At 25.8% G+C, this 15,568-nt stretch overlaps 1 protein-coding gene across 1 annotated transcript in view; it reads right to left on the bottom strand.

Moving 5' to 3' along the window:
- Positions 1-15,568, bottom strand: part of LOC111626612 (CLIP-associating protein 1-like) — a 156,998-nt gene that overhangs the window by 25,425 nt on the left and 116,005 nt on the right. The window contains exons 19-22 of the mRNA XM_023370048.1: positions 10,529-10,602; positions 10,250-10,363; positions 6,780-6,878; positions 926-1,035 (exon numbers count right to left, since the gene is read on the bottom strand). Of these exons, the coding sequence (XP_023225816.1) occupies positions 926-1,035; positions 6,780-6,878; positions 10,250-10,363; positions 10,529-10,602 (397 nt within the window). The remainder of the gene's footprint in view (positions 1-925; positions 1,036-6,779; positions 6,879-10,249; positions 10,364-10,528; positions 10,603-15,568) is intronic.

Here is a 15,568-nt window from a genome sequence, read left to right on the forward strand (position 1 = left end):
CCATATTTATCCAATTTCTATATGTCAAATTTAGAAAATCTGTTTATAGATAATTTGATGGATATAGAATTTGTTAATTTAGTTTTTCATTTTATACAATAAGCAAAACAATATTGCATTGCTTTTGCTCCTTTAAAAGTTTGTTACAATGAAAGATAATTTACTTCATAAATTTCTTCAACCAATATTTCCAAAAATTAGTTGAAAGAAAACAAAAATCAATATTTTTGTAATAATGTTGCTTTCTCAGGGACAACATATACACTAATTGCTTTAATAGTATGTTTTGCATTTAGGTGTGTTCTTAATACTGCATTATTATTATTATATTTTTATTTCTGTATATTACATATTAATGAAAATACAATTCATGTATTTNTTCATATCTTCCATTTATTATTATTTATTTATAATAAATACAATAAAAAAAAGTTGTGTAAGACATAAGATTTCCTCCCCTCCCCCTAAATAACAATAAACCCCAAGTAATATACATAAAATAAGCTAAAACAGAAAGCACGACAACAACAAACAAATATATAAATGCATAAAAATGAAATGAAATCATTAAAAATTATAAAGAATGTATTTATAAATGTATTTAAGACAAGCAAAATTTTCATGTAGTACATGAAAATTTTGCTGTAGATGTTTAATGTTATTCATGTTAGGAGAAATATGATAAAAATAAGACCTTTGTGAAATGAATAGTTGATAAAAGGAGATATAAATATATGATTAATTGAACAAGTTCTGCTAGAGAACTCTTAAGTGAAGCCAATCCAACTGGATATAACCATTAATTTTTGACAAAGTAGGTGGTCAAAATTATCTCAATGTTTTAAGTGTTTATTAAAATTATGTCTTTCTTGCATTCCTTATTCAATTTTTCTAGCAATTTCTTGATATTTTGATTAATATTTACTATCAAAATTATGCCATCTGCATACATTATATGGCTTATATTAATACCATTCACTTTGATCCGTTCTTCATTGTGTCTCTTACACACTATCTCTGGATATCTTGTATATACTGAAAATGAGAAGAGAAATTGACAGTTCTACATCATTCCTTTTTTCTAGTTGTATTTTATCTGATATACTTTCCCTCTTAACTGCTGCTTTGATGTCATTACAAATTAGATCAAGTATTCAAAGAAACTGACTACTTTTCATATGTTTTCATCAGCATTAACATTTTGATTAGATTTTCTTTATTTATTGAGTTGAACATTTGCTTTTGAAATTAAAAAAACATAAGTATATAGCATCATGTTCTGTAATATCTGTGGCATTAAAAATAACTTTTTCAATAATATCAACATATTGCAGTAATGAGAACATAAAAGTACTATTATGGCCTTTGAATTCATAATAATATGTAACAGTAATCAGATGAAATTTATCATTGCTTCCATCAGTGGCTAAAACATGTTTTCTGTTATACCAAAGATAAAATATTTTCTTTTATAGATTTTACTAAACAAAAAACAAGAGTTGAAGTTTTGATTGTGAAAGATATTGGACCTCAGGCCGATCAATAGAAATCAGGAGCCTCGTGTATTTATGGGAGGCGCTCCTTACCGACGTGCTAAATCCATGCAACACTCCCACACTGGATGTGCCTTCTTTGTGGGTCAATTTATATAACAAATTAAGATATCGTCGCTAGCTCCACATTCATATAAAAAAATTTTTGCACATGCGCATTGGCACCACACGCATATTATTCAAGTTCTCGGTATTTAGTTCCATTTTTAGTTATATTCCAAAGCTGTTTTGCCATTAGAGTAGTTTGAAATCGTTATTCGATAAAAGGATATTAACTGTTTTCATCTGCCTGAAGAAGACAAAAATAGTTTCGTCGAAAGCACTAGTAGTTTATAGCAATACTTGTACATTGTTTAACGTCTGGATGATAATTTTCTCGTTTCTTGCTTTTGAAGTTTTGATTCTTGCAAACAGAATTACTCTATTATACCATAGTTTTCTATAGTCAACAATTGAAAAAAGACAGATTATGCTCCACAAGAATTGACAAATAACGGTTTTCTATGAATTCAGTCATTCTCCTCCATGATAAAAATATTACTTAAACTTTTACTTTTTAATTTTTCATTGGTTTTATGCTTTTTATAGGTTGTATGTATGACAGTGACAGTCTTCACATACTCCATAATCAATGCTAAACTTTGCAAAATGTATGTTTTTTTTTATATATTTTCAGTTTAATGAAAAACGGTCACTCATTGGTGTAACTGTCAAGGAAACATTGTGGGACAAGATTCTTTTTACAAACTTCAACAGTGTGTTCACTGGTATATTTAATTTTTTTTTCATAAGAAATTAAATTGATAGGCAATGATCACTTGCAGGTCACTTGGAAAAACCATAAAATTACAGATTACCAATAATACTCCACGACTGTCTTTAAAAATGCTATGATGCCTTTTGCATCCTTTGAATACAGTATTCAAGCTTTTAAATCCTACTAATTTACTTAATCTTAAACGCACTGTTGAGTTGATATTCTAAAATTTACAAACAAGACAAATGTTAAAACTTGATACTCTTTACTCTTATTCACAAATACAATCATTTGCCATATGTATTGCATTATTTTCCATTTCTGGTGTCATATGACACATGAAATAATGAAAAGTATTCCTTACAATTACAAGCGGAAACATGCTGATTTAAATGGTTAGGATATTGTTACTAGTCTAAAAACAATAATTTAAAATTTAAATTTAGCAACATTTTTTTTTGTTATTGGACAAATATAAATATGAAAACCTAAGTGTTTATAAAAATGCACTGCAGTGAACTAGAAGGACAGGCAGAGTATGTAATAAGCTGGCATCTATAATTTTTGGCAGGAAACTATTCATTGATCAACTTTCCACAATAATTTCAGAAGAATCTGTACTATGTAAAGTCAGGTGAAAATCAGAAATAATTATGGAGAATCCATAATGGCCAGAAACTCTGTGTTAAGTATAAAGCTGAATATCCACTTGAGCAATTTTGGCATGCAATTAGATTTTCAAGCTGAAAGAACTTTATTTTGTAAATCAGATGCAGCTAATCAGCAATGAGTATAAACATGATCGGAAGCTTTAACATCATTTTCTACAAAATGGTTCAGTAAATGGACACTTTAAATGACAAACTAATACATTAAATTCATAATTTTCTGGAAATTTTTGATAAAAATGTGATGGAAAATAAAAAGAGAAAAAATGATAAAAATAATAATAAATCAGCATTTCATTTTATTTTTATCCACAAAGAACAGGTATTTTGCCAGAGGTAGATCTAAAAGTGTACAATGGGAAGGCTAACTCAAAAATGAAAAATATTTAAATTATTATTAAGTACCTTTCATTAACATATGCACACAACAATAATATTGAGACAGGTGCAATAAATCAAATTTTTCATCAAAAATGATTTTCAAAATAACATTTTGAAGTTTCAATGAATAAATTTTATTTATTTTTTGTTATCAATAGAAAGACATGAGCACCAGTAGCTCTCTCTCCTCATACCCACCATTGTATGTTGCTAGGATGACTGCATTTGATTTATTCTCCTTCCTTCCTGCCAGATATCATATGAATAAAGTACAAATTGCATAGTGGTTATCAACTGTGCAAATCATATGGAAGTCATTGATTACATATTGGTTTAGTGTGATGAAATTGTTCATTGGACATCCAGCTTATATTTCCTCTCCCTATAAACATTCACATTGTTTTGACTTAACTCAATTTCTTGAGCTAGTGTTTGAACACTAGCTCAAAAAGGTAAGGTTCATAAGGTTTTTTTTCACACATTCTGCATGAGCAAAGATGTATGTAGTTTTTTAGTTTTATATGTATTCATTATTATTGCATGTATTATAATATTGTAATGTTTGAAGATCAAACAAAATATCACAGCAGAAAATCACAAATATACTTTATTTCAAGGTTGAAAGAAAGCGATAATGATGTCTACTTCCTTCTCACTTTCTCACTTGAAGATGATGATCAAGTCTTTCTTAGAATCTCTAGATGAACTTAGATTTTTAAAGATATATAATGTTATATAAATTTATTAAAAAATTGTTTTGAGGAGAGTGATTACATAAAGAGAAATGAATCTTTATTTTCTGTAATTCTTATCTTGGATTACTCTATTACTTTTTGGATTATAATTCTAGCTAAACAATCTTAATGGAATATTTTAAGTAGTATCAAATATAAGTTTTTCTTCAACATTGTCTCAAAAATTTATTAATCATCATTTTGTACAAATTCAGATCTTCCGTGTCTCGCTTCTAAACAATGATTTATATCCAAAAAAAATTCTTGTAGCTTCATTTTATTCTTAATCATTAGAAATATACTGTATAAACATATAAATTTTTAAACTGCCAGTTACAACTTCCATAATATTACATATATAGTATTGAAATTCAAATTTTACAATTTGTCAATAAAACTTTCCATAAAGGTAACATAGTACCAATGCTTTATGAAGAATATTAGTTTTGAAACATGATATAATGATAAATTTATATCCAGTTTTAAAAATAAAGTTTTCATAAAACTAGAAAAAGTGTGTTCTAATTTGATGATAGAGACAGCTTTTTGAAAAAAATAAAAATAAACTAAACAGTATGAATTAATAAGTTCTTACAAGGCCAATGATCACTTTAAGGATAAATTTGTGTTATTTCAATAACTTCAGAAATTAAACAGTTCTTTAATTAAAAAATTAGGAAAATAAATTAATTTTTACTAAATTGGAATTGTATATTTCACATAAGGAATATTGTAACTTTTCAAATAATTTAGGAATGACAATTTTCTTCTGTTTTATTAAGAATATAACTTAATTTTAAATACCCCCATTCTGCCATTGACAAGTAATGTTTTAGGAGTTTATTATCGTCAAGTTTTTGCAAAAACCTACCTCTGTATATCTTAATTTACAATTAAGATAAAACAGATCGAGAAATGCAGAATAAAAATACAGCAAGGAGATAGTGATTCATTTCAAAATAAAGAAATTCTTCAATTCATAAAGATAAAGAAAAAAAATGAAATTGCTTATTTCTTCTCTTAAAATGTTTATCTATTAGTTTCAAATTTTAAGCTATTGAAGAATATATTTGAAAAAAAAAACTATACATACTGTTATTAATTATATTTAAAAAATTTTAAAATTATTAATATTCCAACTGGATTAACTAGCAAATCTACCTGATGATGATAACATAACAAAATGAATAATAAATTGTTTAAAAAATTTTCAAAACTATATAATTAAAACAAACAGAATTGAAAAAAAATGAAACATTCTACAATTTATGATGATAAATGAAAAAAAAACTTAAGATTAACAATAAAAATAAATAAAAAATTATAAAAGATCAAACTTGCATTTGCAAAATATAGATTATTACAACTTTTCTTTTTAACATTTTATAATATTTTTATTTTACTTTTTTATTTATAAAATTCTGATAATGTCATTCCTCAGAATTCTCCAGTAAACATTAAAAATTAAATCATAAAAGTTCATAATACTGCATGCAGCAATACATAACACACATGTTTTGAAAACTAAAAAATATTTACATTAAACATTATTATATACATTACTATTTTAATTTATAACAATTCTATTTGATTTTACAACTGATACTTTTTATATTTACATATAATAGTTGCAAAAAAATACAGGGAACCTGGTTATCTCGAATTCGTTGAAATGTTTATCTTGAATGGAGTTTTGATATGGTATTTCCATAAATTCTCCAAACTTTTAATTTTAATTTTCTATTAAATAAAATAATTAACATTTATCATTGAAAAAACTAATCAGAAACTTTCTATAAATCACGAGAATGATGTATAGGTAAAAATAAACATTGTGTCATGTGACAGAAAAAGGGTCAGAGGCTTCCAGCTTGTGTGATTCAGATACTCTAACAGCTATTCGAACCTCCTTTTTGTTTTATTTGGTTGCAGATGAATTTCTCCAACTAAATTATGTAATAAATAAATATATTTTTGATAAATTAACTTTAAAAAAATATCACTTTACAATCCTATGTAAAAATTTTAACCTTTGTGGCAAAATTTTAAAAACAACTATTATAGAGTTTTTTCTTTTTTGTGATAAAATACAGCAAACAAGTCGATTCCAGGCACAAAATATTGCAATGAAATATCGTTAATAAACATCTTGGAATGAATGGATCAACAATTAGGGAAATAATTTCTCAGTAGCTTGTTTACCCATTCAGTTAAGCATTTTTGAGTTTCAGAAAAACAGAGAGGTTTACATTGACAACAATTCTACATAATATAAGACCCACGGAATTGTCATATGGATAATTTATTATGGATCACCAAGAAACCAATGCACAAAATCTTGATTTTTAGCTGAACTGTCATAACTTGAAACTTTCTAACTCTAAAATTTTCCCTGACTGATTAAAGTTAACCAGGTTCCAATGTACTCAAATAAAGATATTTTTGTCTACTTTAATATGTAAAATTATTTTCAAATGAAACTTCTATTCTACAAAAAAATTTATATTCATCTAAGATTAAAATAAGCATTTTTATGAAAATTCTAATCAAAATATTTAAATATTATTATCAAAAAATAATTATAAATAATAAATATACCAAAAGTTATATTGGTTATATTATATTATATAAAATATTTTAAAATTATGAATTCTTTAAGTATTAAATATATTAGTTAGTTACTTACGTTGTGACTGTGAAGTGCTCTTTAATTTCATCCTTGCTAATCTTTCTGGAGATGTTACAACACCTCCAGACATTTCAGCACGTTTTGTATTAGGCCTTGCTAAAGAATAAAATTTTAAAAATTTTAATTTTAGGAAAACTTTTATATATATGTAATAATTTTGTAAAATCTTAAATGTTTAATTATCAAATTACTCATAAAACAAAGTATTCTACAATATAATAAAATAATATAATGAAAAAAACTTAAATTTCATACAGGTAAATAATATCATTTTACAAAACAAAAATTAATGAATATAAAGATAAATAACTGTGTAATAAAATATTAATAATAACTGAATTAAATAAAAAGTACTCTTTCTCTTAAGATAAAAATAATATAATAAAGGCCAAGTCACAAATACCCAATATTCATGATAAAATAAATAAATACTTCTAGCAGTTCTAATGCCTTTAACAAAATTATCTATCTATTCTATCTGTTTATGAAAAAACAAATTATAAAGATAGCATTTTAAACAGCCAATATTATTTCCTTCTAGTCATTCAATTTGGCTTTAATAATATTACAATAAATACTTTTTAATACCACAGTTTTCTGCAGATAGCCCATGGAATATCTGTATTTAAAAATCAAACAGAAAGCAGATTCATGTTATGCAAGGATTAAAGTTATCTGCTAACTTTAACTTGCAATTTTGAACTCATCTAACAACTTTTCCACTGTCTAAACTTACTAAATGTATTGATATTTTTAAAACTGAAAAAGCTTTTGCACACTGCAGACACATTCATCTATCATCACAATATTTCCTGAAACTATCAAAGACACACATGTATAATTTGCTTTTAATTCTCTCTTGATCATTTACTGTACATCAATCCATGCTTTAATTAATAATCTTACTCTTCAACTGAAAAATAATAAATTTCCAGTAATTTCTTCTGTCTATATAATAACTCTCAGGAAACTATTCAGAAGTTGTTTTAAAAGTCAACTGCTGAGTTTGTTCTGTTTAAGTTCATTAAAATGAATAAAATGTTCAGAAGCTGAATGATCAAACACTCAAACACATGACATCAAATAATATTGATATTAGAATTGTTCTTTTTTTACTTAATCATGAAAGTTTGACTCTGTTAAATGCTTTCCTGTAATATATGCATGCTATATGTGGATTTCTGTGCTGTGTGTATAACTAAATCTAGTTCTTTGCATCCTATATGGTATCTACAACAGCCTTTTTGTTGTTTGTGAGAATATTGATTGTTCAATATGCTAGTATATTTTATTTGTGAGGCAACCCAACATTTCAAAATTTAAAGGAATATACTAGGAATAAAAGAATTTATTCCAATTTAATAAAGTCAAAATATCTACAGGGAATTCAACTTATGTTATTAAGCCTACTGATGCATTTTGGTTGAAAATTAATAGATTTAGAAGAAAACAAGTTTCAAATATGAAGATAATAGATTTTCATGGTGTTTGTTTTATAAAACATATCCTATCATTCAAACAAAGATGGTCTGAAAATGATGTTTTGGATAAAGAATTCACCATGGATTAATTAGAGTAATTGATTCTCTAAAAAAACTATATTGCATCAGGTCTTGATTTGATTCCAAATAGTTTGTTTAAAGAATTTTTTGGTCTATTTAAAACAGCAGTTGGTTAAATTATTTAAATCATTTTATAAATATTCTATTTTCCACAAAACAGAAATGAAATGAAATTAAATTACAAATGGTTTAAAAAAAAAAAAAATCCTTTAATTACTGATTACCATCCTATAGTCTAGTTGACTACTACTAAAAAGTGTTTTACATCATTATTTGATGAACATTTTAATTCTTCAATTGTAAATAATAATTTTTTTCCAGAATGCAATTTATTTTTTATTTAAATAAAGAGATGGCTATCTTTTTACATCATTAACTATTCAATTAAATTTGAGTAAAAAATGTGTAATTGAATAATTACATGTTTATCAATGTAGACAAGACCTTTAACTGTTCATGTTCCTGCTTTGATGAATCAGTTACATTTAAGAGAAGCAGAAAAATTATTCTTTAATGCAGTATCAATTATATTTGCAGAATATCAATATTTTTATCTCATTTTTATTTATCTAGATATTAAACATTCTAGAAAATTGCCCTAATGAGATTCTATCATTCCATATTTATCCAATTTCTATATGTCAAATTTAGAAAATCTGTTTATAGATAATTTGATGGATATAGAATTTGTTAATTTAGTTTTTCATTTTATACAATAAGCAAAACAATATTGCATTGCTTTTGCTCCTTTAAAAGTTTGTTACAATGAAAGATAATTTACTTCATAAATTTCTTCAACCAATATTTCCAAAAATTAGTTGAAAGAAAACAAAAATCAATATTTTTGTAATAATGTTGCTTTCTCAGGGACAACATATACACTAATTGCTTTAATAGTATGTTTTGCATTTAGGTGTGTTCTTAATACTGCATTATTATTATTATATTTTTATTTCTGTATATTACATATTAATGAAAATACAATTCATGTATTTATAATTCTAAATATTATTATTATTATATTTTTATTTCTGTATATTACATATTAATGAAAATACAATTCATGTATTTATAATTCTAAATATTATTATTATTATATTTTTATTTCTGTATATTACATATTAATGAAAATACAATTCATGTATTTATAATTCTAAATATTATTATTATTATATTTTTATTTCTGTATATTACATATTAATGAAAATACAATTCATGTATTTATAATTCTAAATATGGCTACTAGAGAAACTTATTCATTGCATTACTGCTTGAAAACATATCCATTAATAACATCTTTGTGTGTTTGTTAATAAAACAATTGGAGTTTATAGTGCTTAATATCAAGCTATCATAAAAGGTTGATAAGTAATAAGTGTTTTACAATGTTCTAAATTTTATTTTTTGGAAATTAGTTGGGATATTTGGATAAACTGGGAATGAGTTAAATTTATCACAAAATTAATGGAAAACATTTCCTAATAACCAAATTCAATATTTGAAATCACTTTCAGGAATGCATTAACATTTGTATAACAGTATATGCCTGTAGTTGAAATTTTATTAAATTTTAAAATTTAAGAAAATTTCTACTGCATAATATTCCAGGTTGAAACATCATAATTTCTTAACAAATCTTATTTCTAAGTAAATAAATTTTCGGAAGATTTAAAGATTCATTTATCAATTTAACTACATAATAACCGATTATAAAAGATCTTAAATTTGCAATAATATAAAATAACAATAGTTTAAAAATATATTCTATAATGCTTTCAAATTCTAAATTGGTTAAAACAGTTTTGAAAGGAAAACTAAACATTAATAGAATTTAACCAAAAACCAAACAAATTATATTAATGTTGTTCCTTTTGAATGGCATTAAAATAAACTATTTCAACTTACGCAAAGATGCCACAGAACCTTTAGTCATAATTGCTCTTGCTCTCACTTTAGCTCTTGTAGCAGCTGCCAAATCTATAGCACTTGTTGACCTCAAAGGTGACTTTATATTATTTTCTGCATGCATATTACCAAATAAAAATTTAAACAAACAAACAAACAAAAAAAAGTAAAATAAATATTGCATAAACAAAATAAAAATTCCCCCACAGACTTCAGAACTGAATTTAGCAATTAAAAAGAAATAAAATAATAAATCTCAAAAAAGAAGAACTGACTTACCAGGTTCACTCTTTGGACTAGTAAGTATTGGTATACCAGATCTTCTTGCTGAGTTTGCCAATGTCATAGAACGACTATGATTAAAAAACTTTTTACTTAATATATAAAAATTTTATAACAAGTAAATATTTAAGATTATTTAATATATAAAATATTACCATAATTTCTTGCATTATCTGTGTTTTAAAGTCAATTTGAAAACTGATACAGGTCTAGCTGTAAAATTTAATTGCAATTATGAGCTCATTCCTTTGTCTAAACTTTCTAAAAAGAAAAAATCCATTATCTGCCATCATAATTCTTTTGGAAACTATCAAAGCATGTATGAGCATGACTCAGTTTAGTTTCTCCTGGCTCCTCACTATTTTAATTAGTGTCCGAACACTAAAAATTTTCCTATCCAGATATCCATATTTTTGTTACCCGGCATTTGAAATATTTTGAATAATGTATGCTTTCAAGTTATTTTGTACTCAAAGGCATAGTGTTTTTGACTTTTCAAACTTCATATTAATTTATATTTTCTCTTACAATTTAACTATGTTGCATTAAATTTTTCCATTACTAGAGAGTAATTTTATATGCTTTGTTTAAAATCTCACAAACACAAGTATTGCATTACTTTTAACTTTAATTTTTATTTAAACATGTAATAAAATTTATTTATTATTCATTTGCATTATAAAAATCACATTACTTTAAAATCAGTCAAAATCAGACTGTGCAAACTGTGATTTTACTGTGTATATTTTAACATTTATAGAGTTGCGACTTCCAGGGCTAGTATATTAAATTACATATTAATTCAATAAATTTATTAAATAAAAAGCACAAAAAAGTAACCAGATTCTCTCCATGATAATACTTCCTTTCTAAATGACTGCTCTTCCTGGAGCAACAATTCATCCAGAGAAGTAGGGAGTAAAATATAGGAATGGACAACAAAGAAGTTATCCATCCAACACTGCCTTTTTTGGCAACATCTTGATTTGGAAAAGAGGACAAAAACACATAAAAGGACCAGAAAAGGTCAAAAGGGTCATTCAGTTTGCCAGATGCCAGGTCAGTCCAGTTCAGTGGTTGTCCATCAGTCTAGTTTCAGTCCCCAAGCCTATCTCCTCACTGTTCTCCCTGCCAGCCCAAAATTCCAATAACAGCCATTTCCATTCCAATCCTTGTTCATCATAAATTAATCTTTATTGAAAAGGACCAATTCATGAATATCAAAGACATCAGTCATTTTATTAACTAGGTATTTATCAGTCCATAAACATATGTAAACTTGCTCTCTCATAGGTAGGTGGAAATAGTTTATTAGTTCATGAGATAATATCAGACTTAAGAAAGGGCTGTCATTAAGTGTTTTTGGATTATTTTATATTAAATGTTGAATCATTTTGCTTCTATTAGATGGCTTTAACTTGTTATGTGTAGTTATAATTTTATATAATACAGTTAAATAAATCTAGTTTGTTTTAGTTCATTTTTGTAGTTGAATGCACTGCTTCTGAAGCTCCCTGTCTCTCTTATTTCCCCTCCTCCATCTGTTACTCCATAAAGTCCCACACATGTGGCTGTTCATGCATGTATAAATGGTTCCTGTGAGCAAAAAGTTACAGGTGGTGTCAGACCTGACCCAAGGGTGCTGCCTTCTTGTTCAAAGAGTAATAAATTATAATACAGATGTTTATTTTCTTTTACTGAGAATTACTGATAATTTTGAAAATTTAAATTCCATATATTTTTTTTAAAATATTCTAATCAATTTTATGAAGAATTATAAACAACAAGAATAGTAATGGAAAACATCAAGGCTAGCCATGAAATTAGTTCAGACATACCCTTAGTATAGGAAAACCTTGTTTAATGTAATTAATTAATCCAGCAATTAATGCAAACTAATCAAAACTGCACTAATTGAATAGATTAAATAACAGAAATAATTATAATTATTCCATTTATATACCTAAATTAATACATGTAAGCTATGTTAGAGGATAAATCCCTTAAATGTAACTTCATCTTGTTTCCACTCCTGTAATGTGTTGCATCACTTGCAGTGACACAATTATACCTTGTCACATTTTCCACAGTTTAATTTCTTTTTCTTCCTCTCAGACTGGAAGAAAATATTACAGCCATCATAGAAAAAAAAATAAATTACATTAACTAAAAATACCCATTTACAGCACGAAATAGTATCATTTCATATAATCACATTAAATGATTGTTGCTACTGTGTATCAAAGTTGCATTACATGAGATTTTCCTTATAATATAATATCAAGTACCATATTTAAATTTTAAAATATTTTGAGACTAGATCTAATCATATGTAATTATGCAAAATTATGAAGTTTATAAAACAATTTACAATACACTTAATAATCTAACAACAATAAAATTTCAAAATGTTAACTCTTTTTGAACCCCTCAGACTCTGAATTTGAGAGGAAGTGTTAATGAATTAGTCTAAAAATAAAAAACTACAAAGAAATACAACTGATAAATTTTTTTTAATTAAAATTTTAAATGATAAATTTGGTTGTCAAAACAAAAAGTTAATTTCTGAATAAGTTTTCTTCTAGTTTATTAATATTTTAATAAATTCAGGAAGTTGAGTTACATAAACGTGATTTTTATACTTGTTTGAATATTTAATCATACCAGCATCATACAATAATTTTAAATTTTAAAATCATTCTAGTAGCATTCTAATTTTTTATCAAACATTTTGATCTGAAGCACATCCCAATTAGAATCGAAAGCACTTGTCGTAGCACATTTATATTAAAATATATTTGCTGGTTTAATTTTGAAGGTTTCATTGATGTTATTTACTAAATTCAGGAAATTTATTGTGAAAATTTTTTTTTAAATTTACACTTTTGTAACAGATAAAAAGATTTATTAATGAATGAGAAAAAGCAGGTTATTATTATTATTTTCAAAGTCATATAGTTTTATGATTGTAGATTAATATTATTTGACTATGTATGCATAATTATTAAAGATGCAACGAATATTCAGTTACTATTCGGTATTCGGCCTATGTTTTGCTATTCGGCCAAATACTGAATATGTAATCACTATTCAGCCAAATACCAAATACCTAAAAACAGGAGTAAGAAATAACAAAAACACAGTAAATTAATCATTTCGGTAACTTTTATTAATGCTGAACATACCTTTCAAGTTTGAGAAAGTGCAATTTTTTTGCTTATTTATGTAAAAGATCAAAGGAGAAGTAATATAACTAAGTTATTTTTTTAAGAGATCAAAAAAAGGTAACAAATCAAATGAAAACTACCTACTTATTATGTAGTTTAGTCATCTATATACTCGTATATAAAAGAACAAGTCCTGATAGGATAATTAATGCAGAGCCAAAACTACTGGTGCTAGANCTTTAAAAAAATATCACTTTACAATCCTATGTAAAAATTTTAACCTTTGTGGCAAAATTTTAAAAACAACTATTATAGAGTTTTTTCTTTTTTGTGATAAAATACAGCAAACAAGTCGATTCCAGGCACAAAATATTGCAATGAAATATCGTTAATAAACATCTTGGAATGAATGGATCAACAATTAGGGAAATAATTTCTCAGTAGCTTGTTTACCCATTCAGTTAAGCATTTTTGAGTTTCAGAAAAACAGAGAGGTTTACATTGACAACAATTCTACATAATATAAGACCCACGGAATTGTCATATGGATAATTTATTATGGATCACCAAGAAACCAATGCACAAAATCTTGATTTTTAGCTGAACTGTCATAACTTGAAACTTTCTAACTCTAAAATTTTCCCTGACTGATTGAACCACAAAGAACAGGTATTTTGCCAGAGGTAGATCTAAAAGTGTACAATGGGAAGGCTAACTCAAAAATGAAAAATATTTAAATTATTATTAAGTACCTTTCATTAACATATGCACACAACAATAATATTGAGACAGGTGCAATAAATCAAATTTTTCATCAAAAATGATTTTCAAAATAACATTTTGAAGTTTCAATGAATAAATTTTATTTATTTTTTGTTATCAATAGAAAGACATGAGCACCAGTAGCTCTCTCTCCTCATACCCACCATTGTATGTTGCTAGGATGACTGCATTTGATTTATTCTCCTTCCTTCCTGCCAGATATCATATGAATAAAGTACAAATTGCATAGTGGTTATCAACTGTGCAAATCATATGGAAGTCATTGATTACATATTGGTTTAGTGTGATGAAATTGTTCATTGGACATCCAGCTTATATTTCCTCTCCCTATAAACATTCACATTGTTTTGACTTAACTCAATTTCTTGAGCTAGTGTTTGAACACTAGCTCAAAAAGGTAAGGTTCATAAGGTTTTTTTTCACACATTCTGCATGAGCAAAGATGTATGTAGTTTTTTAGTTTTATATGTATTCATTATTATTGCATGTATTATAATATTGTAATGTTTGAAGATCAAACAAAATATCACAGCAGAAAATCACAAATATACTTTATTTCAAGGTTGAAAGAAAGCAATAATGATGTCTACTTCCTTCTCACTTTCTCACTTGAAGATGATGATCAAGTCTTTCTTAGAATCTCTAGATGAACTTAGATTTTTAAAGATATATAATGTTATATAAATTTATTAAAAAATTGTTTTGAGGAGAGTGATTACATAAAGAGAAATGAATCTTTATTTTCTGTAATTCTTATCTTGGATTACTCTATTACTTTTTGGATTATAATTCTAGCTAAACAATCTTAATGGAATATTTTAAGTAGTATCAAATATAAGTTTTTCTTCAACATTGTCTCAAAAATTTATTAATCATCATTTTGTACAAATTCAGATCTTCCGTGTCTCGCTTCTAAACAATGATTTATATCCAAAAAAAATTCTTGTAGCTTCATTTTATTCTTAATCATTAGAAATATACTGTATAAACATATAAATTTTTAAACTGCCAGTTACAACTTCCATAATATTACATATATAGTATTGAAATTCAAATTTTACAATTTGTCAATAAAACTTTCCATAAA

This window comes from Centruroides sculpturatus, unplaced genomic scaffold (genome assembly GCF_000671375.1).
Source record: "Centruroides sculpturatus isolate CEXI.00-Female unplaced genomic scaffold, Cexi_2.0 scaffold362, whole genome shotgun sequence".
Lineage (NCBI taxonomy): Eukaryota > Metazoa > Arthropoda > Arachnida > Scorpiones > Buthidae > Centruroides > Centruroides sculpturatus.